The sequence below is a fragment of the Rattus norvegicus genome, chromosome 11, assembly GCF_036323735.1.
Source record: "Rattus norvegicus strain BN/NHsdMcwi chromosome 11, GRCr8, whole genome shotgun sequence".
Lineage (NCBI taxonomy): Eukaryota > Metazoa > Chordata > Mammalia > Rodentia > Muridae > Rattus > Rattus norvegicus.
In genome coordinates, this window is record NC_086029.1 from 68,493,307 (window position 1) to 68,519,418 (window position 26,112).

Here is a 26,112-nt window from a genome sequence, read left to right on the forward strand (position 1 = left end):
TATTTTACTTATTTAAAATTGTATGTATTATACATTATAATTATATGATACCACAGAAAATGTCAACTATACACGTGCTTATATGTACAAGATAAAACATGGATAAGGCATTCTGTTATATATTTACTGAGCATTTTTCTGTTGGTTCTTGGTCTAGCCCTTCACTTCTCTTAAGGAACCACGGTCAGTTTATTTCCATGTGGACTTTTGAGATGAAGCTGCCCTGACGGTTGCTGTGCCGGGATAGTAACCAAAGCACAGGGTCAGCCACTATACATGTACAAAAACCCTGAACCAACATGACTTCAACATGAACTCACAGGGAATGTTCATTTAGTGATGTGCTAAGAAAAAGACCATGTATCCCACTTCACATCTAATCAAGCAAAGAAAGGAGACGGGAGTGTTTGCCTTGATGACAAGATGGGGAGGCTCCATGCCCCATAGGCCCAGGCTCCCATAATCCCTAGCTGGGTTTGGGAAGGTTGAGAAGGCTCTTGCCTCTCCTTTCTCCCCTCCCTACTTTAAAGGCAGAGCTTGATTTGGGAGAAACTGTGCACATGCACATCTGTTATACATGTTTTTCTTCTGTCTTTGTCTATTTTTTACTATATTAAAAATAGGTTTTTCGACCTCCTCTATTTTGAGATTGCCTGTGCTTCGTCTGTGTATCTTAGCCTACAGGAAGGAAGACAGTCCTCTGAGCTAAAAAGCGAGTGTGATATTTAAAGGAAAGACCCCACTTCCCTACTCCTGGTGAAGATTTATTTTCCTCCATCACCCAGATATGGTAGTCATAAAACCCAAGCATCATTTCCTTAGAATGTGAATCCTTTCCTTTTCCCCACACAGATATCGTGTACCACCATGGGCATCCTCGTCTATACACACTGAGCTGTGCTCTGAAAGGGAAGCATAGGTCGTTGTCCCCACCATATACTCCAGAATGGAAGCTGAACATCTTTGATGCCCTAACTTTCCTACAGTCAGCAGATATTTCTGCATATGAAGTGGCTACATTTTATTCATTATTATCTTGCCAGAGGACTACTTCCTCCCTTTCCTTCCTTCTTAGCTGGGGTTGAGGAGAGGATAGGTGCGGGGAGGGTTAAGGGCATCAGCCTGGCTCACAGTCACCTCAGATGTTAATTCCAGGGGGGCAGCACATTTGCCAGGTCACGCTAGGGTTGGGAGGAACTCACCCTTTCCTGGGGCCTCTTCCTTACATTTCAAAGTCAGCTCCCTGGTTAAAGCAAGTGGAACAAGTCATGGGATTTGAGGATTAAACCAACTGGATTCCAGATGGGACTTTTTTTTCTAGAGTGTTTTGATTATAGAAGTCCCCTGTTCAGATTTACCTAGCTTTTATACATGGAATGGCCTGTAACTGTGTAAATAAATGCCAGGTAAATAAATTCTGGAACCCCCATGGCTTCTGGGACACAGACTAACCCTTGCTAAATCAGTTCCAAACTTGAGCCAGGGTTCTATGCATCAGCATGACCCGAGTGCCTACTCCGTGCTGTGATATGGGCTAGGTATCACGACAGTGGGTCTTAATTCTTGATGCCATTTTCTTAAGCTAGTAGAATTGAGAGAACTAGCAAGAACAAGTAAAGGAAATTTCGTTATGCTTGAATTTCAGCCTAAGCAGACAACAAGTCTTTAAATCTATATCTCAGGCGAAACGTGGATCATGCTTACACAAAAATATGAGGTAGTCCTTTAAAGTCAAATGTAACTGGGTGTCCTTTTGTTTTATCTGGCATCTTTTCAGAGTGACCTTGAAGCACCTAGTTATTGAGAATTGGAGGCTGACATGTAGTAAAATGGCATTGGTCATTTACCTAAGGATATTTTGGGTACTATATTAGTCAGGATTCTCTAGAGTCACAGAACTTATGGAATGTCTCTGTATATTAACGGAATTTATTGTAATCAGACAACAACCAGCAGTCCAACTAACCCAACAATGGGCAGCTGTGAATGGGAAGTTCGAGAATCTAATAGTTGCTCAGTCCCACGGGGCTACTTGTTTCAGCTGGTCTTCTGTAGAAGCTGGAATCCTGAAGAAGTGGGTTCCAACAGGTGTGCTGGCACGTAAGGGCAAGCAGGTGAAGAAGAGCCAATCTTCCTTCTTCCAATGTCCTTTTGTAGGCCTCCAGCAGACGGTATGGCCCAGATTAAAGGTGTGTATCACTACCCCTAGATCTGGAACTTTCTTTTACCCAGGCTGATCTTGAACTCAGAGAACTCCAGGGATTAAAGGCATGTACTTACCTTGCCAAGGCCTAAGATTTCATAGTCCCTATGCCTCAAGATCTCCACGTCAGAAAGCTTTGTGTTCCAGCTTCAAGATCTGGATCACAGGTGTGCCCTCCATTTCTGGATTGTAGTTCATTCCAGATGTGGTCAAGTGACAACCAGGCAGAGCCATCACAGGTGTGCTGTTAGATAGTCACACAGAGAAGCAAGTTACACTTCAGTTTCTTCCTTCAAGAACACAACTGAGAAGAAAGAAAACCAAAAGATCTAGGAAAATAGGAACTTTTATGTAGGTTGGTCTTGAGTTGTTTAAATGAATATTGGCTACTCTTGCATATAAGTTCAAATTGTTTAGAGTAAACATAAACACTCTTGGTCTTTGTATGATTTGAAAATAGTCATTGGCAACTGAACATGAACTCTGTCCTCCTCCCTGGACTTTACTGGGCTGTAGGGTCATCGCAGTTCATCCTTTTTATGATTCACTCAAAGCATTTAACTTGAATGTATAAGAAAAATAGTCTAGAGTTGGGAACTTACTTGTAAGAGAGGCTTTTTATGCTGGGAAGTTAAGACATTAGAGTCAATTACTTTAGGAATTTTCTTTCTATCTGTGCGTGTTCCCATGAGAGCATGGGTACACATGTACCATGATGCCCCTGTAGAGGTCAGAAGGCTGCCTTGGGTGTTTGTCCTTCTTGTTTGAAGCAGTCTTTGTTCATTGCAGCATATACCAGGCCAACTGGCCCTCCAGTTTCCCAAGCTTCTCCCCTCTCCAGCACCCACCTCACTATAGGATTGAGGGCTGGCATCACAGATACATGCTGCCACATAGGATCACATGTCTAGACACTCAAACTCAAGGCCTCAAACTTGAGTCATTTCCCCAGCCCTTGAGAACACTATTTGATTAGTTGTTGAATTACTGTCTTATGTCATGAGAAATTTGAAGTTGTATTTGCCACTGTCACTCCTAGTCCCAAATGTCCAAGCCTAGGTTCCTGGCAACATGGACGAAAACAGGAGATCTTTTGAAACATTTCTTCATCTGTCTTATATCTCTGTAGTAGTGACAGTGACAGAGACAAGGTTTGGAAATAGGATCAGTAAATCCTTGCTGTGTTATCCCAGTGAGTAAACCGAGCAACGAAACCCTGGGTGGAAAGCATTTTTCAGTGAAAGGACAAGGAGCAACCCTTCCTTTGTCTATCTCCAGTGCTCTTTGATCTTTATTGAGTGGACGAACAAATCATTGCAAAAAATAAAAAAAATAAGGCCAGCTGTCTGCATCCTTGATTCAAACCCACAAATTCAGCTAATTAAGAGTCAATGACATTTAAAACCACAACAAATGTCTGTCCTAAACACACGTAGACTTTTCTTGTTATTATTCCCTGCCCAGTTCCATATATCAACTGTTTGCACATCATTTGAATTGTATTAAGCATAGTTAAGTAACCAAAAGGTGATTTAAACCATGCGGAAAGATCGAGGGCTTTCAGATGCGACATCATTTTATAAAAGCTTTGAGCACGTGCAGACTTTGTTCACCTTGGTGGTTCCAGAGGCAATCTCTTGAAGTCACTGAGGGACAATTGATCATGCTAACATTTGTACACTGATTTCTACTTTAATTTATCTGTAACTAGCTTACCATTGACTTTATGAGTAGAGAACTTTCAGAAGATCTGTCTGAAATGCTCAAGATAGACAGGACCTAGCAATGGGCATGAACCCAGCTGAATTTTGCCCCGGCTTCACCAGCAAACAAGGCAAACCTAGAACAAGGAAAGGTACCTAAAGAGCAGTCAGCCTCTGAGGTCACACTCTTTTATTCTTGGATTTATGACTGTCTTTTTGTAAACAAGGATTTGCTGGAGAATATCTTTATATAACTTTATTTTTAAACAGAGCAAAGTTTGTTACATTTTAAAGACATTTAATCCTTAGAAACAGGTTTAAATTGTAAAAGAAAAAGACATCTCTTTGAAAATATTATATTCATTTCTACTTCGGTGTTTGGAAAAATGCTTCTGTGTCTATTGTTTTTTAGAAGGAAGGACAGTCCATTTTAAATAATTTACGTATGAAAAGCAAGAATCCTGGAACTCTGGAATAGTTTTTTCCTTGTGGCAGATGATGCCTTTGCTCTAAGCTCCATCAGTAGTTTCCTGCTCTACCAACAAAGCAGAGGAATATTAGTTTCTTTCTGGCTCCAATTTCTTCTACCCAGGGCTCCTAGGGAGTGATGTCACCTCTGATCTCTCTGAGCCCACCTGCTGCTAATCCTCCCCGCATCCTTCCCCTCTCCCTTCCTTTGCCCTGGCATTGGGCCCTAGTGAGCCTTTGCTCTGAGACCTAAGTAGTGGTCAGAGCATTCTGGTACACACCGTGAAGCTGCAGAAAGTTCTAATGGTGCCTGCTTGCATAATTCTTTTAACCTCGCCCTTGTATGGAATTGTGAAACGCTTCCAGCATCTCAGACTGAAGGCACTGTGTAAACATGAGGTATTTTTTTTTTACAAGTTGTTTATTTGGGTTTATTTTTTTAACAATTTTAAATGTTGAACACATAGAGCCATGATTTGGTCATGTCTTCGGTTCTGAGCTCTGTGTTGGGGGGCAGTGCCTTTCCGTACCTAATATCTCATCACTCTTTCCTTCCCCCCCCCCCCCCCCGGAGCTGGGGACCGAACCCAGGGCCTTGCGCTTGCTAGGGAAGCGCTCTACCACTGAGCTAAATCCCCAACCGCTCATCACTCTTTCCAACCAGAATAACTTTACCTTGTAGTCTTGCCCCTCTAGTATTTAATTATGTTGCATAGTTGTTTTTATTTTTATAATTTTCTGTCTAGAACTAGAGTTGCTCTTAAGTCTGATGACCTAGTATTGAGAAATTGATCTCTTTTGAATATACTTATTTTGCTGTGTAACTGCCTTTGATCCACAGGAAATAACGTTTTCATAGCCAGAAATCAGCAAGTGTGTGTATTGCTGTTTATATCAAGGGACAGATACAGGTTCTGAAATGAGCGACTAAACCTAGCAGACTCAGTGCGTTCTGATCTCTATGAACAGTTTCTCTGTTAACTGTGCGCTGGCTTTCTCTAGTCAGGCAGTGCGCAAAATGGACCCCAGAAGCTTGGGAGATTTGTCTTATATGCTGTATATGTCTTAACGCTGTTGTATAATTATTCTAGATTGGTAAATGGGGCAGTTCTTTTCAACTTTATGACTACTGGGTTCAGTTATTTTCGAGGAAAATAAACTGTATTTGCAAAATACCTTTGAAATTTTAAAATCACCTAAACAATTGGTATTTGCAAAATACCTTTGAAATTTTAAAATCACCTAAACTTGCCTGAACCTAGATGGTTGTTTATGTCATAGGGTTTTAGATTTGAACAATAACATCTTTTACAAGAATCTAGGTATGTGTTTATGTAGGAAATCATGGCTGTTTGTATTTCAAAAATTATAGAAAAGACAATTTCATAGGACTATTTGAAATCTTCATCTTCTTAAAAGGATCTTTTGTGACAGAAGAAGCATATATAAGTCATTTAAGTTACGGATGAGTGTCAAATCTCAGTGGATTTGTTTACACTGAAAGTTAAATACAAGAGAATCTTGCCTGAACTGCCCTTCAAATGGTGTTAAATTCAAGAGGGGCTCTGTGGGGCTCCACCATCAGTGCATGTAGTGTTTACCTGTTATAGCAAATGGAGTCACTTCCCTCTTTTCTCTGCTGGGTTTTGCAGTCTCTCCTTCATTTCACTGTTAGTAGTCTCCTTCCTTCCTTCCTTCCTTCCTTCCTTCCTTCCTTCCTTCCTTCCTTCCTTTCTTCCTTCCTTCTTTCCTGTCCTATCTTTCCCAGGGAGAGGTGTCATTGTAAGGAAGCCTGTGTCTGCATGGTCAGTGTCTAAGCATTGTTTCCAAACTACGTGCTTCCCCCTGTTGCTTTTGAGTCAGCTTGGCAATCATTTCTCTCTCTGTCTCTCTGTTTCTCTCCCTCCCCCCTCCCTCTCTCTCTCTCTCTCTCTTCCTCTCTCTTTGTCTCTCTGTCTCTGTCTCTCTGTCTCTGTCTCTGTCTCTCTCTCTATGATTTCTTATCTCTGGATTTTCTCATTTCATCTCTGAGCTTTCCCCATTGCTAGAACCATTTAACAGGGAGGAATAGGCTGCAGGAGCGAGCCTAGGGCACCTCTGACTGGAGAACAGACTGCAGGAATTTCTGAAGTAAGCTAGCAAATCCTCTAGTGGTTTGGATCAGAGGGTACGAAGGGTAAATAAATAGCTCCCCTGCTTTGCCAGTTTTCTGACAAAGGACTCTTGGCCTGGATAGCATATGACATAGATGCCATCTCTTTTGTTCCTTGAGGACCATGGATCAGCAATGTTCCTTCTTCACATACCTATTCCCGTGTCCCTTTATGCGGTAGCAGGAGGGAGTGAAGAAAGAATGGCAGGTGTCAGTAGCTGGTGAAGGAGGCTGTCGGAAGAAGGCAGGATCTTCCATTCTGTTCTTATCTCTTGGCCCTAACCACTAACAAGCTCTGTTTGTTCATTCCTAGTGTATGCTTATGCCTGTTTGTTACCACCGGGGATGCTCGCTCGCACCTGGGGTGTGAAGGTTAATACCCACCCTTCTATTTTCTGATTTCTGAACTTCAGGAGAAGGTAAAGCTTGATGCTGAAAGGGAAAAGCTAGAGAGGCTTCAGGAGCTGTACTCCGAGCAGAAGACCCAGCTGGACAATTGTCCTGAGGCCATGAGGGAGCAGTTACAGCAACAACTCAAGAGGGTCAGTAGCAAGCAGGAATGCACCGCTGGTTTGTTTTGTCTTGTTTTTTTTGCTATTAAGTTCTGCTTACCTGTGACTTACTACTTAACAGCGTACATTTGCCTAAGATCTAGTTTTTAGATCCTTAAAAATAGAGATGCACATGCTGACAGTATATATGATTCTATGTTAATTGGTTGGAAAAATTCCTTGTTAGGATTGTCTCTAGTTCAAAATCCAAAGATATTTCTGGAGCCACCAAGATTGTAGCATTTAAATCAACTGACATCTTCAGCTCCTGTATCGTGAGTATTGTTTGCCCTTGGATGTCTTTCCTCTTAGCTTGATTTTTATGCTCTTGTTTGAAAATTACCCTATTCTGTTCATACCACCATGCCTCAGCTATCGGCTCATTTCTTCTGCCTTGAAATTATTAGCATGACAGCAGCAGTAAAACACCAAATCAAAGATGAGGAGTATTACAGATGCCTTCTAGATCTTCTCATACAGACATATTAACTTCTAAAAGGGTCCTGGAGCTTGGACCTGACAGTTCAGTGTTACCAGCTCATTCTCTTACTCCCTAGTGCTGGCAAGGTCTAACGGAGCCATGCTGGTTCCTTTCTGAAAAGAGACTTTGTAAGTGGATAACTTCACAAGTGCTGGCAGAGCCACATATTGTTTTATAGTGTCTTGACAACTGGATCGTCTCTAAACCAGCAGCCCAAATCAACAATGATCCCTGGGAAGGAAGCATTAACAGCCCTACACCTCTCAAGGAATCACAGGACTAGTGATTAGTCTTAAGTGACTAACAATTTATGACTTCACACGAGTAGACAAGAAGGTGTCTCTCGTTCAAGCTTGTCTTGCACTTCGTAAGAATGAGCAAGAAGGAAATTCAGTTGTGGTAGCACCGTTGAAAACAATTTCTATGACCTTCATTTCAAAAATATTTGCTATCTCCGGGAATGTTGCTGGGCAATGAGAAATTGCAGTTAAAAAAAATCATAGGATGTATTTCAGAGGTTGAAAGAATCTTATGAAGCTAGGCATGGCGCCACATGCCTGGAACCCTAGAGGCCAGCCTGGTCATGCCACTGAGTTCTATCCAGTGAGTTGCATGGCAAGACCTTGTCTCAAACAAACAAATATGAAAAAGTATCCAGTGCAAACAAGCCAAGCATAACTAGTGTCACCTATTTCTTACAATGTTATTTAAAGAATGTTTTTGCAAGCTATCGTTCCCTTTCACTTATTGTGTTCTGTAAAGCTGGTCCCACTGCCAAGAAAAGTACCTGTCCCTTTATCTCCCGCCTTTCTGGAAACTCTGGGATAAAAATAATTTCAAAGAGTCTGATATTCGTGAGATAGTTTTAGTTCGTATTTATGTTTATGGCCAGCTCACACAAGAGATGGGGATACAGGACTTTATACTCATTTCTTGTGTTGTTTTCTACTTATTGATAATGATTTAGCACTTTGTTCATGATATTTGTCCAGGTCCGTAGCATGCTTATGTATTTTTCTCTTCCTTTCCTCTACTTGTCCATGAATCTGTGCTCTTTGTAAACTGCGCTTCTAGATTCTATTAGGAGCTCGAGGTTGTTAATATCACTAATTACTGTCTGCATAATCTGATTCTTTAGGATGACTCATAAATCTATATATGTGTAAAAATCTCCTCGAACGAAGAAAGGAAATGATACAAACAGTGTCTCCATCATCTACAAACAGACTCCTCCTTTATCTGCTCCAAACAGAGGGAAAATTCTGACCATAGCCCTTCTGTAACTTGTGCTCACCTCCTAGGAAGAGATCTCATGATCCTGTTGCCTTGATGTCTGTGTAACTCTTCACCAGTTTCTTCACTTAACCTCTCACCTCACAGGAAGTCCTTTTATATTAAGAACTTCCTGCTTTGTCACAACGCACCTCCCTTCAGACTGAGCTTCCCAAAGGTGCAAAACTAAAGTCGTAGTGTAGTTTCTGCAACCCTCATACACTTCCTCATGTCATAGTGTAGTTTCTTACAAGTACTTCCACTAGATGGCATGCCACGTGAAATAAAAGGAGATCGGTAGGAGGCGCGCCCTGGAAACCCGAGCTAAATTGTCTTGGTCTAGCAACTAGTGCATATGGGACACCTCAATCACTGCCTCAGAGACCGAGCAAACATGCAAACGATGACCTGTCCAGTACCGGCTGGCGTTTCGTCCTGAAGCCAGTCCCGGGCAGCTCTCAGTGAAGAAGGAAAACGTGGGATTAAGAGTGCCTTTCGTTTGTCAGGATAGTTTCCACCATTAAAGTGGGTGCGGCAGACACCTATCAGGGCAGTTTTCTAGTGCTCTTTATTGCAACTGTTCCTCTGGATCAGTGGCTTTTCACCCTGTGGGTTGTGACCCCTTGGGGTCACATATCAGATATTTATATGACAATTCGGAACAGTAGCAACAGTGCAGTTATGAAGGAGCCACAAACATAATGGTTGGGGCTCACCGCGATATGAGGAAGTGTATAAGAGGGTTGCAGCATTTGGAAGGTTGAGAACCCCTGCCTTAGATTGTTGATTTGGGATTTTTGACTTTAAAAATATTCTATGCAGCGACACCTATAACTGGGACCCTCCTGATCTATCACGGGCTCTAAAATCCACTTTTCCCAAAGTCTAACAAGAGATGAATAGCTTGTGTGGACATCACTGTCTTTTCTACGTCACAGGGAAAATGCACACTTACCTCCTTCTGTATTGCAAAAGCCTGAGGAGTGTTTGCTCTAATGCAGGACATGGAGAGAGGTTTGCACACCCCCTCCTCTATCTCAGTTTGCCTCCAGAGCTGGGCTTAACCAACCCATCGTGAGATTGTTTCTATAACCAGGCCCAGCCATATCTCACTCGTTTTCCTCTTTCTCTCCCTCTATTGAGCCATGAAAACCTAAAGATCTTTTAAAGTGTGATTTTTTTAAAAAAATTATTTATTTACTATTATTATTTTTACTTATTCACTTTACATCACCGCCCCCTCCCACTCACCTCCTCCCACAATCCTTCCCCCCATCTCCCTCCCCTTCTCCCTGAGCAGGTGGGGACACCTTTAGGTATCCTCCGATTCTAGCACATCCTCTCCCACTGAGGCCAGACAAGGCAGTCCAGCTAGAAGGACATCTCCTACTTGGGCCAGTACCACTCACATTTTACAAAACTGCATGTCCAATTCAATTTTGTCATACCTGCAGCCATTGAACTGTCTTGTCGTTGTGAGGCTTCACTCTGTAATATTGTGCAAGTCTCTTTTTTTAAGATTTATTTTATTATTTCATGTATATGATTCGACTGTCGCTGTCTTCAGACACACCAGAAGGGGACATCGGATCCCATTACAGATGGTTGTGAGCCACCGTGTGGTTGCTGGGAATTGAACTCAGGACCTCGACAAGAGCAGTCAGTGCTCTTAACTGCTGAGCCATCTCTCCAGTTCTTACTATGTAAATCTTATGAATGAAATTTTTATTACAATAGTAATTATACTGTGAAAGTTGTCCATGTAAATCTACGTGAAAATTATCAGCTAATACACTTTAACAAGAGAGAAGGGCTTCTATGTTTCTTATGTCTCCAAAATAATTTATAAATAAAACACAAATCAGAAAAAGAGACAGAGAGAGAGAAAAGGAAAACAGAATGGCACAGAATTTTTCTCGGTGCAGCTGTCTTCCGGATGACCTTTCACCTGCTGTTGGTAGAGGGATGTGAGCTTGTGATGTCCTGTCAGTGAGTGAAAGTGGTTACATTCCTCATTCAGCTGCTCACGTATCTGAACTCACTGACTGAGAGCTGCCTGTGCCTGGCCTTTCCTCTCACTTAGACTCTGTCTGTCTCAAACTCCCTTCCAAAAATCTGATTATCTAAAATTTAAAGACTTTATTTCTCAGCTCATAGCTTTATGAACATGTGTTGATGGCCTAGGTTCCTGAGGAGACAGTCCCTGATGGGATCTGGGTATTGCGCCTAGCTGCACTGTCAGCCTTTCTATCTTATACATAAACCATTATTTTCATTCAGTGGTTTAAATGATTACTACAACCAACGGGTCACTCCGTGGCTGTCTCTCAGGGTGCTCTGTAGTAACTATGTGTGGAGCAAGCTGCTGGCTAGCACCGTGTACACCATGGGCCATATACACACTTTAAAGATGATGCAAAAGCCAGCCTGGAGACTTCAACTGTTTTAATCTTAATTATCTTTAACCCCAAATTAAGATTGACTGGAAGATATTGAGAACTTGTGCTTGTATGAATAAATATATCATTTAGTACATTATTTCGAGACTACAGACATTTTGTCCAAGAAGCAACATTTAATTCTCTATTAATTCCTGTAAGTAAGCAATTCATTTAGAAGTCTCTGATAAGCTGAAAATACTACCCACAGTTTACATGGAGAGACTGAGATACCCTAGATAAACTAATGAGTGTGTATATATATCCTTTTTTTCACATCAAACGGGTAATGTGCCCATGATGTAACAAGGTTTAGTGGGTGGCACATGTCATGCACGTGGCATGAACACCCAATCATCACGCTTTATGAACCGAAAGGATCTGTATATGTATTCATAATATCTGAAAACATTGTTATAGTTTACTTTTTAAAATTGGCCTAGACGAACTCTCTCTCTCTCTCTCTCTCTCTCTCTCTCTCTCTCTCTCTCTCTCACACACACACACACACACACAGAGAGAGAGAGAGAGAGAGAGAGAGAGAGAGAGAGAGAATTCCTCCTAAGACAGAGTCTTACAACTCTGGATCCTTCTGCCTCAGCTTCCTAAGCACTGGCCCTATAGACATGCGCTACCACACCCCAAGATGAATGTTTTGCAAACTGCATTTTTCTTATGCTAAGCTTCAATAAATCCAGTGTGCATCAGCAAAATAAACTTATTGGCCTGTCTTTGCCTGCAATTTCATGGCAACTAATAGGTCCTGATTAGATAGAAAGATTCAATTGAATAAAAAAATTATACTTTATCAACAAATAAAACCCAGAAGGAGTAATTACATAGTGACATACAGATTATTGTAAACTCTCTTTACTGATTGAATTTAACCACAGCAACAAGGGATGTCCTAAATATCTTGGCTCTGCAGAGCCACAGCATCCAACTGACTTTTCCTCTTAGCCAAATATTTATAAATTATAATTTAAAAATATTCTACATAGACCACATTTGGAATTCTGGTCATGGCTCTAAAAATACAGCAATATTTTTAATGGACTCATGAATAATTTATACAATGTGTCCCAAACCCAGCACAAAGGCAATGTGTGTATTCATTCCTGTTTTCAAGGACTTTCAGAGTTTGAAGAACACCTATTCGTTTCCATTATTTTTGGTCATCTTTAACTGTCTTCAAGGTTGTTCATGGGGTAGTGGTACCTAATGTTTTGAATAGCTGCCTTAGTAAGGGTTACTATTGCAGTGATGAAACACCGTGACCGAAGTAACATGAGGAGGAAAGGGTTCATCTGATTTACATATCACTCGTCAAAGTCCACTGAGAAAAACCAAGGCAGGAATTCAAAAAGGACAGAAGCCTAGAGGCAGGAGAGGTCTTGGAGGCATACTGCTTGCTTACTTTTTATGGCCTTCTCAGCCTGCTTTCTTGTAGAACCCAGAACCACCATCCCAGGGTGTCCCGTTCAAAACATGCCCTAAGGGTCTACAGCCCAAACTTAGGGAAGCATTTTCTCAATTGAGTTTCCTCCTCTCAAATGACTCTAGCTTGAGTAATGTTGACATAAAACTATACTGTACACTCTCCCTCTGTTCCTGGTGAGCTCCACTCTTTCAATAAAGACCTTTGTGAACAATTTTAATGGATCCATAAAGGCTCAGTGAATGAATCTTGCTCTCCAGATGCCTTTTTAAAAAGACGTTTTTTTTTTTTTTTAAATTATGTGTATGTCCATGTCTGAGTGTGGGTGTGTGCATGTGTGTACAGACACATTCAGATGCCAGAACAGGGTATTAGATCTCTCCAAAGTAGGAGTTACAGGCAGTTATGAGCTGCCCAGCATGGGTGCTAGGAACCAAACTCAGGATCTCTGGAAGAGCAATATGAGCTCTTAACTTCTGAGCCATGTCTACAGCCCTCCAAACGATTGTTTTAGGGAGTTGTGTGTTCACAGCAAATCTGAGGAGAAGAATCAGAGGTTTCCCACATGCCGTATGCTTCACACAACATAGGTTTTGTTATTAATTTTTCTTACCAGACTTCTAAATTGGTTACAATTGCTGAGCCTAGAGACAGATCACCATCAATAGAGTTCATGTTCTGGTGCTGGTTTCTTGAGCATGTGTCCCTTTTCTATACTATATAGTCAATAATATAATATATAATATAATAACTACAATAAACATTTACTGTATGGCTGTTCAACATTTATATAATTATATATATATTTAACACATACACAAACACACACATACACACACACACATATATATATGTATATATATATATATATATATATATATATATATATATATATATATGGAAACAATTGAAGGAATTGAGGCAGGGTAGTAGCACATAGCTGTGAACCCAGCTCTGTGGAGGTTGAGGTGAGCTACAGATGAACTGGAGCTGTACAAAGAGACCCTATCCAAAAGAGTGGGGAGGGAGGGGGAGAAGGAGAGGGGAGAAGAAAGGGGGGACAAAACAAGGAAAGAAAAAAAGGAAATAGGAAAAACAAAATGTAAAAGAAAAATAAACCCCAAACACTAAGCATAAAGAAAGTTTACTGTTTCCTCCTTATACCCCAGTGGATTGTGTTACTGTAGTTGGGGTACATGTATCCCCCTAAAAGACCTCTGATGTAGTTTAGGATTAACTTGTAAGCTACTTTAACCTGTCATCATTTTATATTATATTTCATATAAAAATAAGAGAAACAATAATTTTCTTAAGAGACTATTTGGTCTGCAAATAACACTTAGGTCGTCTATGGAAATATTTTTATATTTCACAGTCTATTTGAAGCCATCTACTAGTTTTAAAGGAAAAGTTTTACACACTCAGAAAAGCCCCAAACTGACCGTTCCTTTCTAACAGCCACGGCTGGGTTTAATGCCATCCCCTCCTTCTAGCCCCACAAAGGCCTCTGTATTGGCATGAGTACTTTTAAGTGCTTTTCCTTCACACTGAAAAGGTTGCAGCCACTCTAGTGTGCTTCCTTTTCATTCTGTCTTCTCCACAGGATGCCGACTTGTTGGATGTTGAGAGCAAACACTTTGAAGACTTGGAATTCCAACAGCTTGAGCATGAGAGCCGTCTGGATGAGGAAAAGGAGAACTTGACTCAACAACTCCTGCGGGAGGTGGCAGAATATCAGCGGAACATCGTGGCTAGGAAGGTAATTTCCAGGGGATGCTTGGCGTGAGAAAGGAGAAGTTCCTGTCAACCGTGGGGCAGTGATCATGCCCGTTGATACGGTCATTCATGTAACTGTGGGCTCTGGCTGTCTCTGTATCTGAATATCCCTTTGTGTATGTCACATCTGACCCGCACCAAATGACAAAGAGTGTGCAGCACCATATAAGCTGATATACTGTATAGTCACGGTTATACTGTTATAGAGGTAATTGTGGCTAATACACTGCCCTTTTACACACACACACACACACACACACACACACACACACACACACACACACAAAACACAAACCCAAGTCATAGACAATCAGCTGTTTGTTTCAAATCACCTCCTCTGCCAGTTGAAGTAACTAGATTTAGAATAATTCTATGAACGAAATCTATTTAGCTGTTTTTCTTTCAGTTGATTAATAATCCTCAATGCTGAGAGCCTGTTGCCATTAGCAACAGACCAGTAGGAAATTGTTCTGTTTCCATGGACTCTACCTAGCCCCAAACACCTGGATGCCTAGCCCAGAGTTTAACATTTATTCCATAATTTATAATCATACCCTGTAACGTACTAATTTGGTAAAACTGAGGGATAAAATTGTTGGAGAGAAGGACAGAGGATTTGACTCCTGATTTCTTCTTACTGATGAAATTCTATCTTTTATTTTAATCACAAGCATGCTCAAAAAAAAAAAATCAACTGATACTCCAAAACACAATTCTCTATTGAGTTCTGAATCTTTCAAATCATGTGAACCGCATCGCCTGTAAGTCAAGAAGACTTGAGCTTGGTCGGTCAAAAGTTTCATCCTTAGGTAACCATGGTGGTCCACCATAAAATGTGGGCAGGTTATTCAGGTTCTAAAGACTTATTTCTTCCTTGGCCAGGGCAAATTTTTGATTGTCTAATGTGCATCTCTCGATGGTTACTTTTGTCTCCCAGGAAAAAATATCTGCATTGAAAAAGCAAGCCAGTCACATCGTTCAGCAGGCTCAGAGGGAGCAAGATCACTTCGTGAAAGAGAAGAACAATCTGATAATGATGCTTCAAAGAGTGAGTACTTCCTGCTCAGTAGCAGCTTCCAGCTGGCCGAAGGCTGCCTCTTCTGGTGAATGCCTTTATGCTCTGAGAACGCCACTTGTATCCACTTTTTGTGTAATAGTCCACATTGGTAACAGTACTCTCAGATGGTGAGCTACGACTCAGTGAGCACTGAGGTTTACTTAGTACCATTTCAACACCCACAGTATGAGCTATGACAAATCTGTACTTTCTCTTATTTTATTAGAAAAAAAAATCCACACTGTTCTTCATTAAAATGGTCCCTAGGTTAAAGACTGGGAAAAAAAATTGTAGCCCCAGTTTGGACATAGCCCCTGATATGGTTTTAGGGGTAAAATATCAGACAGCAAAACTGATGGTATGCCACTGCCTGGGAAGATGATATTAGGGTAGTGGAAATATATGATAGACTTGCAGCATGGAGCCAGGGCACAATGGAGTCCAGAGTGAGGTAGACTATGGTACCACCAACAAAAAGTGTACATTCTCATCTCAGTTACTTTTGCATCCTTTCTGTAAAGTTATTAAACCACATGAGGGCCTCTGTAGCCTACACACAAATCCTGGCAGTTTTTGCTCCTTCAGAAACACCAGAAACCCCCCAAATGGAAAAATAGTTCCCCTCACCCTGCCGAGCTCTGTGGTACAGACTCTGTTTACCATCAGGACTCCCTCTAGTCACTTTTCGTACACAATATTCAGAAGCACCACTTACATTGCACACTAACATGTATTCTTAAGTGGTTGTTGAAATTTTAAGGGGAAAACAAAAATGTCTAAATAATAGATTTTTACACTTGAGCCAAGGAGCTCACAGAAAATCCACATAAAAAACAGATAAAATTCAATTTGATTATAAACAACTGTGGTTTGTGTATGGTAAGAATTTTGTTTCCCCATAACGGACCTAGAGATGCCTTTCAATCTCAAACATTCCAACAGACACTTTTGTAGACATGGGAGATAAGTGTGGGCTAAAATTTACAGCTGGTTCTCCTTAATCATGGATTTCCCATTTGTGGTTTGTCCTTCTTGCTAAAATGTACTTGAAATACTTTCACGGACATACCCAACAGTAAACACCGTGAATCAGCTCACCCTGCATGTTCCCAGTTGAACTTGACCAACATCCTGCTCTCTCTCTTCAGCTCTCCTGCCCTGCCATGGTTTGGTTACTGTTCAGGGTCATGCAATCTTGTTGTTTCTCTTCGTGCATACTGTTGGTGACTTTACTGTTAAAAGGGACCCCAAATGATGCTACAGTGTTGTCAAACACCTCCACATGCAGGATGCTGTGGTGTCTCCCATAGCCTTTGCTTTTAGACACTGGTTATAATGTCATTTGTCAAGCAAATGTGAATGAAACACAAGTGCGTGTCACGGAAGCTGTTTCAAACAGCGCTACACACAAAACTCGGGTGTGTTCTGAGAAACTGATTAAAATGTTCTGAGAAAACATGGTGGTGTACTTGGAAGCCTAAAGCAGGAGAGCTATGAATTCAAAGTCAGCCTAGAACATGTACTGAGTTTCAACTAGTCCTACATACACGGTCATATACTGCCTTAAAAAATAACTTTAAAAGAGCTGAGCAGGGGCGGGCACTCGTCAAGCAAGCTAAGTGACCTGAGTTCCATCCCTGATGTCCATGCAGAAATAGTAGAGTAGAACAGTATCTACAAGGCTGTCTTCTCACCTCCAGCCATGAACTGTGGCATGTGCACCCATGCATGAGCACACACACATACACACACACACACACACACACACACACACACACACGCACACGCACACGCACACATAAACACAAACACACATACATATGGCATGCATACATTCAAAATAGTAATAATAATAATGATGATGATAGTAATAATAATAGAAGAAAAAAGGAAGGAAACAGAGAGGGAGAGATTGAGGTTAGCATGAGAGCAGCAGTGTGACCCCACATCACCTAAGATGGTCACAGTCCTTATTATAAATAGTGAAAAATTCAAATGCTGGTGAAGGTGTGAACCAGCTAAACCAGCATGCCTTGCTGGTCTACGTGTGAAATGTATAGCACCCTCAGAGAACTCCCACGATGTTTAACTTACAGCTTTAAGCATGTACCTACCTGGGACCCAGAAATCCTAATAGATATTTACACAGGAGAAATGAAAATATGTCTTTATGACAGATATCTACAAAGATGTGTATCAAACTGCTTGAATCAGCTTTTGCACAATTAACGCCCCACCATCCCCCTCAAATACAAGCTAAATAACCATCAAGGGAAACATGAATTAACACACTGTCGTGTGTATATTTTAACACTCCTCAACATGAAGTAGGGGTTCACTCTCTAGGCATGGTGGAGTAAAGCCAACCAAAGAGGGTGCATATTGAATGACTCCATTTATGTCGTGCTGGAGAGAAGGAAAACTTAGTTCAAGGCCAAGAAAGTCAGAGCAGTGCTCTGAGGTTAACTGGAAGAGGCACGAATATTTCTAGGGTGAGAGAAATAGTCTTTATCTTGTTTGCAGTGAGTTCCTATTTGCTAAAAATAATCCGTTAGAAACTTAAAGTCTTGTATTGTTATATATTATATCATAGTAAATAATATACACCTTAACTATTTTCCTGAAGGTTGTCAAATAGTGGACTGTGAACCTAAATATAAAAAATGAATGCTGAGAAGTTTTCAGGAGAAATGTAACAATGGATTATGAGATTAAATTACCAGAAGCCACTGGAGTATACACAATTTAGGGGAATAAAGATTCAAGTGTAGAAAATACACAACAGATTAAGGCTGAGAAGGCTCTGAGTCACAGAGCCTTCCTTCTTCCATTTGCTATTGTTTGTTTTCAGAGAGTCTCATGTAGCCCATGCTAGTTTCTAAGTTACTGTGTAGCTGAGACTAACCGTGAACTCCTGACCATCCCTGCCTTCACATTCTAAGTGCTGCAATTACTAGCCCGTGCCGCCATTCCTGGATCCTGTGGCCATTCTCGACTTCATTTAGAACATCCAATTTTTTTTTTCTTAAAACTGCTGTCAGTTTGTAAAATTTGCCGTGAAGAAAAGGTTATCTCACTAAATACGTTTGAAAGTTGCTCATGCATCATATGAGCTAATAGTAGGCGAGCCATCCCATCTGTCATGACAAGTTTTTACTGAGCATGAGGAAAGAAAATAGAAATGGGTGTGTCCAGGACTTTGATGTTTGTCTCTAATGCAAGGTCAATATACTTCTCGGTTGTTTACTGAGTTGACTCCAAGCTTAATAAGTTTTCTATTTCTTTAGGAAAAAGAGAACCTTTGTAATTTGGAAAAGAAGTACTCCAGCCTCACTGGGGGAAAAGGGTTTCCTATTAACCCCAATACTCTGAAAGAGGTAAGCCACGATTTTATGTGTCTGCTTATGTCAACTTAGAAGTCAAGTATACGTCAGTTTTGTGCAATAACTCAGCTAATAAAAACCTTAGCTTAGATGACTTGCAAAAACTCACAATGCTTGATATGTCCTCGCTGTCCCTTATCTGTGCTTCTAGGAATCCAGGGGTTATCATTGTGCCATGGATGCCATACACATCCATGTGTGTGTGCGTCAAGACACATCTACCTGTCTTGACAGTGACACTGTGGCCTTGAGTCTTGCATTCTCTTCCCTTTCCTCATCCTTTCTTCTCCTTCCTCTTTCTTTGTTATTCTCCTGTCTTACGGGGTATAAAAGTGTCCTCCAAGAAGATGGAGATGGATTGGGAAGACGGTCTGTTGTTTTTCTTTGATCTCCCTTTTCCCTTCACTTGGAGCTCCTGTTTGCCATACATATTCTTTACCCATCATCCTCTCACTCCCAGCAATTATTGCTCAATTATTCTCTCCCAGGGCTACACTGCTAGAACATTACTGCCGTGGAAACATATGATACCAATAATAAAGTCTCCTCGTCTGTATTGACTTATAAACTCACAGAGAGGTTTGTTGCTACATGAAAATTTACCCAACCTTTTGAAGGCTTTTATTTATAGGTTGTTTACATAAAAAAGCAGAGAGGGGATTTCATAGCTAAAAACTATGTGTTTTGTGTGTGCATGCATGTACCTGCACATGTTTATTCATGTATGTTCAGGTATATGAAATAAAATGTTCATCACAATAATAGGACTGACCAAGTATGTGTCTTAGAAGCATTTTAAAACTATTTCTATAACAGCTTCACTAGGTCCTATCGTGTCATAGTTTCCATTATTGGGAACACTTAACAGGCAAGGCCACTGAGGTGAGTGTGGTTATGAATGAAGCTTACAGGCATAAGCTAAGATCAGCGAGGTGTAAAGTAGGGCTTGTGAGCTGTGCTCATGACATACAATTTGTGTATGCATTCTGGGAAGCCACTAAATGGTTTTAAGTAGAGAGCTAACATTACTTAATATCTATTTGTTAAAGATCTCTGTGGACCACTCGGCAAACGCTGGGTCACAGGAAGTATGGGGAGGTGCAGGGAAACTGGTGGAAAATGACCACAGTAGTGCAGGTGAGGGCTTGGTTTAGGAGCTTTGATTGCAGCAATGGCACTGAGATGGAAAGTTGCTTGGATTTACATGGAGTTTGTCGCTAGAATTGCAAGCCCTTGTTTATTCATTGGATTTTATGGTGGAGTGAAGCGTAGTAAGTAATAACTGAGAGTTATCAAGAAGAAAGTAGATTCTGATAGCATAGAGGGTAGATACCTTCCCAGCTATTGTGCTGTTTATGGTTTATTGCAAATGTAAAGGGTGTGGGTGTGTTTTATTCAGGAACAAAATGATCAAAGGTGGGATAGAAACCCCATATTGGGATTAAAATTTTCCACAACACTGAAGAGTCAAGAACAATGCCATATTGCCAGTTTCAGGGTGAGGGGAATAGCTCGGATATCTGAAGATGACAGCTGAGTAGGTTATAGGGAACCTTGGCAGTCGACTCTGAACACAACTAAGGGGGAGGGCTGTGGCATTCAAATGAAGTACATGGGCCTTTGGTCCTTTCTCTCTTGTAACCATTCCTGTCCTATTGATGAGTGTTTTTTTTTTTAATTTTAATTTTTATTTTGTGAAGACTCCTGGGTGTCAGAGTCTCTACCGGCTTTTTGGCTATTTTCATTTCTCTATCATATGTGTCTAGTATCTCTATGTTCTCAACATGTAACATGAAGACTTGACTCATAAGATATTTGATTTTCTAGTGTCCAGTTTTTTTGCCTCCCTTTCCTCTTCTCTCTTTTCTTTTTCCCCTTCCTTCTGAAGAATGATCAATTTATAACCAGATTCCTTACAGAGCACCCACCCCTGACCAAGAGAAAACTTTTTGGAAGCAATTAAACTATACGGCCTATGACTCAGAAAAGGAAAATTTCCAGGCCTCCCTTTAAAGCTTTCTATCAACTAAGCGAGAGAATAACTCAAAGCTTTTAATTTCCTTTCTGATCCATTGCCACAGATAAAATGAAACTGCAAAGCTAAATGCATTCCTTCTTTTCTTCAGTTGAACCTCATAAAACATCGCCTAGTACCTGTGTCACTTTCTGCTGAGCAAGACAGCGGAACATTCTGTTGATAATAGTCAGCTGTAGCTTTCTCTGCTTTCTCGTAATGATGGGTTGTCCATGAAACCCTTCATTTCCAGCCTAGAGGTTTTGCTACACGGAGTCACTTTTTGAAAAGCTTAATGGTGTTTCCATCATTAATGGTCTGAAAATAGAAGCCAAAAGTCAAACGAATCTACTTCCTCTTTAAAAAAAAACAAAACCCTGTTATTTTCTATGCCTTATTTTTTTATTTCCTCCATGTTGTTTCATTGGTGTGGCAAAAATCTTGATTGACTTGCGTAATTACTTTCCATGAAAATCATTCTAAGTGCTTTTTCCACAAACTTTCAGGTGTTTTTGTTTAGAGATTTTGACTCGCGGGCATTTTCTTTAAGGCACAGCTGGAACTGAAATACTGAGCTCAAAAGTAACTGGAAGTTTTCTATTCTAGCCCCAGAGTTTGAGTTGGGGAAACCGCCTTGAATGGTAGCACCATAGGACAGCAATTCCACGTGAGATCTGTATCTGCACATGAATGTAAAGATGTCCTTGTTCTCTCTTGGCTCAAGTGTTCACAACTAAATCCCACTGAAGCCAAGCTTTTTATTTTTATAAATGGTGCAAAACCCAGTAGCCCGTCAGCCCGCTTACTCAGACACTATAGTTTTCAAAGGATGAAGAGAGGGCCCATGCATGTTTGTGGAAAAGACTCTTGGATCGGAAAGTGAGTGTCTCTTGGGTATCTGATTGTTCGATGTCTGTGGAGACATAATGCCATTCCACGGAGAGAATGATGCTAAGATCTCTGGATATTTATTGTATGATCAACTTGATTTCACCGGAAATTATGTTTAATACTGGGAATGACATTCGTCAAGATTGAGCACCGCAAATCCATTTTCATTGCTTACCATTCACTTCATGAGTCATCGAGTAGCGCCCAGGTATCTGGCCGTGCTGCACTCACTCAGCTAACTCATTGTACCGGGAACATTAATACTCTCGCATGCCTTGGCTTTTGCTTCCTTTGTGTTTAACTTCTGAATTCCTCCCTTTAGGGCTATATCAGTGTAAATGAGATTAATGAGTCATGTGGCAATTCCATGAATCTATCCCCTTCCACTCAGTTCCCTGCTGATGCTGATGCTGCTGTCACTGAGCCTGCCTCAGCTGTGCCGGTGAGCCAGCCCCAGAGTTCAGAGGTGTGTGGGCATGCGTTTCATTTCATTCACTGCTATTCCCCATGTCAGAAATTAACGCACAGTTCACTGAAAATGAACAGAATGTGTGTTCCAAAGCTTTGGAGTGATGCCGAGTTTATGAATTAGACCAGACTAGGGTGGGGGATGGGGGAGTTGTCCTACACTAGAAATGTTAGAAACCATGAAATGTGTGGTAATGGTGGGGGACTGGACATAACTGCCAACACATTAGGTCAATGTCTTAGCATTCTAACCAGACCTAGATTTCTGAGACTCAAGCTCATTGGTTTGAATCACCGTCTCAGTTGGTTTCGTTGCCTGTTTTGCTTGGCAGTATTGAATTATGCTTTAATTGTAATGGTTTTTGTAAAAGCATTTTTTGGGAGCAACCAGTGACATGAAGTAAAAGTGTCTTCTACTGAGCACATTGCTCGCTGTATGGGATTTTAATAAGAGGTTAACAGGAAAGATAGTGCCAGACATTTGGGATCTCCTAGTTAACACGCAATAGGTTAGAGCAATCAGATTATGGATTTCCTGTCTCTGTCTCGTTCATCCTCTCATCTCACACGGGTGCGTGTATGCCTTTTCTCTCCCCCCTAAAGCACCAATCAGCTGTCTGTTCTGGATTTATGCCTCCTTCCACCCTTTCTCCTTCTGTCACTGAATCTTCATCAGCCGCTTGGCCTGAAGTCATGGCTACACCTGTTGATTCTTTCCCTTTAAATGACACACCTCCTCCTCTACCAGCTAAGAAACACAGAAGGCAGCAGCCTCAGGAACAACAGGTAACTAGAAAGACGGACAGAGCACAGGGGTCTTACCTTGGTAACACAATCAGTTAAGTAGCATCTCTTCATCTTTTCCAAAGTTGATTTTTTTTTTAAGAAGGAAAAATTGCAAAGCATTTTTCTTGCTAAGATTATTTAGTGTGGCCAAAGGGTGCTAGGATTAATAATGTTTTGATGTACTTTATATCTTCATGCTTTTCAGTTCACATTCAACAAAATAGTGCAGCATGTCTCACATCTTTCTCAATATACTGAAGTATTTCCATAAAACGCATAGTGTAAAAAGTTGTGATGACATCACATTGTGTTCTCCATTGTTGACCCCATAATACTAGATGTCATTCCAGGGCCGTGTCTGAAGTTGCTACACACTTTACAATTCTCTCTTTTTCCTCCTACTGATCCGATGAAGAGGAGTGATTTCGATCTTAGAGTTGGTACCTTTATAAAAGCCCATGTCTCCTGCTACTGTCACCATGGCTGATGTCAAAAGGAACCTAGGAATGGGTTGAATCAAATAGCTGATGTAGACAACAGGTGACCTTGGAGAATGAGAGCATTTCATGCCTTTCATTTTAATGTGATGTGAAACTCATTAGCAGCTTCATTAAGGATACACAACACCCTTGGTGTCAAAATAATCCATTTTTTTTTCGGATCTGGGGACCGAACCCGGGGCCTTGCGCTTGCTAGGCAACCGCTCTACCACTGAGCTAAATCCCCAACCCAATAATCCATTTTTTAAACCTGTTGCTTTATGCCCAGTATTAACAATTTTCGACAGTATTGAATTCTAAAAATCAAAGTTTAGGAACTCATGCCATTTGGTCATGTTGAAAACAAAGAAATATTTGGATGCCATTTTCTAACTGAAGCCATCAGCTAATCATCCAAGCTGGGAGGTTCTATTATGGGGATGTGGATTGCCTGGCCATGAATTCCAACTCTACCACCTTCTAGCTGCAAGACCTTGGGCAGGCTTACTGAATGTCTCCGTGCCCCGGAATCCTCCCTTGTAGAACACAGAGAGAACACTGACCTCACAGGATTATTATAAGATCTGAATGAAATCATGACTGTAGATTTTCAAGCCCGGCAAATAAAAAGCTCCTAAAAAATACTAGCCACTGGAAATATACCATTATAACATTACGGTATAAACATAACGCCATCCCTGGCATACATTAGTTTTTATATATTTCAAAATCCCGAAATTAGCATTAAAGCTATCTAACCAAAGGAAGCTTTATTACGAAGTCATTTTGCTGTTAAAGACATCTTGAGTTTAGAGAACCCAAGCAAAATTTGGATAGTCTTAAGATGGCAAAAATCTTGCCTTAAAAAAATCTCAGTGAAAAAAAAAAAGAAGATGTAGTCTATCAGAGCATTTAAGTATGCTCTCATTTAACTATGGGATCCCTTTAGCCATGAACTTTTAAAATGGGAGTTAACCTAGAGGGATGGTATTTATGAAAACCTTATGTGGGTTTTGAGTATTGTATGATACGAGGGGATACTATTTTCCAGCAACTTTCCTGTTATTGCCTGTTCCCTTCCTCTTTCATTTCCTGTTTCTTGTCCCCCTCACTGGGGTCTGTGCCACCAGACAGAACACTTAGACATAGAGAGTAGGGAATTGCTGGCTTGTGTTGGCCACCGGCTGCTCTTGTATCCTTACAGTGGGAAGGCAAGCAGTGTGGCAATTTTTAAGCAGCAGTATAGGAGAAAAAAAGGCGATTTTCTTAAAGAAAAATATTATAGGGCGGAAATGATTTCCATTGATGTGTCTAACATCAAACGCCAGCTCTACTCTGAAAGGGAACACCAGGATGAACTGTTAGTGTAGAGGAAATGTCAACATTCAGCTTCCAAAGCTCCTTTGTGAGTGCATTGCTTCTTCCTTGTATGAGTGATGTGCTGGTCAGTCAAGTTTTGCTATTCCACTTTGCATTTGCATTTAAAGCACTTTAGAAGCCTGGAAGAAAGGAAAAAGCAGCACAAAGAAGGCCTCTACCTGAGTGACACTCTGCCTCGAAAGAAAACCACCCCTTCCCTGTCCCCACACTTCAGCAGTGCCACAATGGGGAGGAGCACCACCCCGAAGGTAGGACTCAGAAGGGCCATGGCCTTCTCTTTCCGGAACATCTTGCTATAGTCGCCAACAAAAGGAAAGCCTTTGAAATGCAAAGATACTGAATGCTAGGCTGTTGCATTAGCTTGCTGGACAGATATCGTAACTCAGTTGCTTCTTCTGTCCTGGTCAGAGGAAATTTGGAATTACACACTCTGGACTGAAGAATGTCTTCTCTGCCATCAGAGTGCAGGTGGTGGATACTGTTCACTCATAGGACAGGTGCCCTCTGGCTGTACCCATGTTTAGAGATAACGCAGAACATTGCATCTGAGCTCTAGAAATAGCAGCACTACATAGTTATTGGTCGATGTCTACACACATGACACCAGGTTTAGCCCTTTATGTGAACCTAGCTGTGGAGTAAACATGCTCACATATCGCTGTTGTAGTTGTACATATGGATAAACTGAAGAAGAGGAAGTTAAGTGACAACCCAAGATCTCTCAGCTGGAAAGTGGATGAGTCAGGATATGAACCCCAGTGACCTAACCCCTGTACCTGTCACTGACGTGCTCAGAATGTTATTGTAGAAATGGAGAGAGAGAGAGAGAGAGAGAGAGAGAGAGAGAGAGAGATCTTAGAATGGGGTACACTACTTTAGGTCCTTCTCTTATGCATAATTTAAATAACTATATTCTGATCTATTTTTCAAGTTGGTGTTTTAAGTGTACTTGATTTACACGAAAGATATATAGAAAGCCACATAAAAAGAGTAAGAGCGTGTCATGATGGTGCACACCTGTAATCCCAGCACTTGGGAGGCTGAAATAGGAGGGTCAGTATGAGTTTGAAGCCTACATAGCAAGACCCTATCTAAAAAAGCAATTAGCCAATGAATGAAGCATGATATAAAGAATGGATCTTAGTGGGTTTCAGCATAGCTAGGGGCAGAGA

The 26,112-nt window shown here is 41.0% G+C and overlaps 1 protein-coding gene and 1 non-coding gene across 17 annotated transcripts in view; one reads left to right on the forward strand and one right to left on the reverse strand.

Moving 5' to 3' along the window:
• Phldb2 (pleckstrin homology-like domain, family B, member 2) overlaps positions 1 to 26,112 on the forward strand; it is a 218,987-nt gene that overhangs the window by 171,569 nt on the left and 21,306 nt on the right. For 3 of the 16 annotated variants that reach the window (XM_039088882.2, XM_039088883.2, XM_063270858.1), the window contains 6 exons: positions 6,940 to 7,068; positions 14,310 to 14,465; positions 15,420 to 15,530; positions 18,827 to 18,916; positions 22,219 to 22,293; positions 25,048 to 25,188. In XM_039088882.2, coding sequence (XP_038944810.1) covers positions 6,940 to 7,068; positions 14,310 to 14,465; positions 15,420 to 15,530; positions 18,827 to 18,916; positions 22,219 to 22,293; positions 25,048 to 25,188 — 702 coding nt within the window. Of the gene's footprint in view, positions 1 to 6,939; positions 7,069 to 14,309; positions 14,466 to 15,419; positions 15,531 to 18,826; positions 18,917 to 22,149; positions 22,294 to 22,898; positions 23,082 to 25,047; positions 25,189 to 26,112 lie in introns of all 16 variants that reach the window. The other 13 variants (XM_039088877.2, XM_039088878.2, XM_039088879.2 and 10 more) reach the window with 8 other exon arrangements.
• LOC120095778 (small nucleolar RNA U13) lies at positions 11,545 to 11,649 on the reverse strand. The gene has a single exon (XR_005491562.1). It is a non-coding gene; the product is annotated as a small nucleolar RNA U13 (small nucleolar RNA).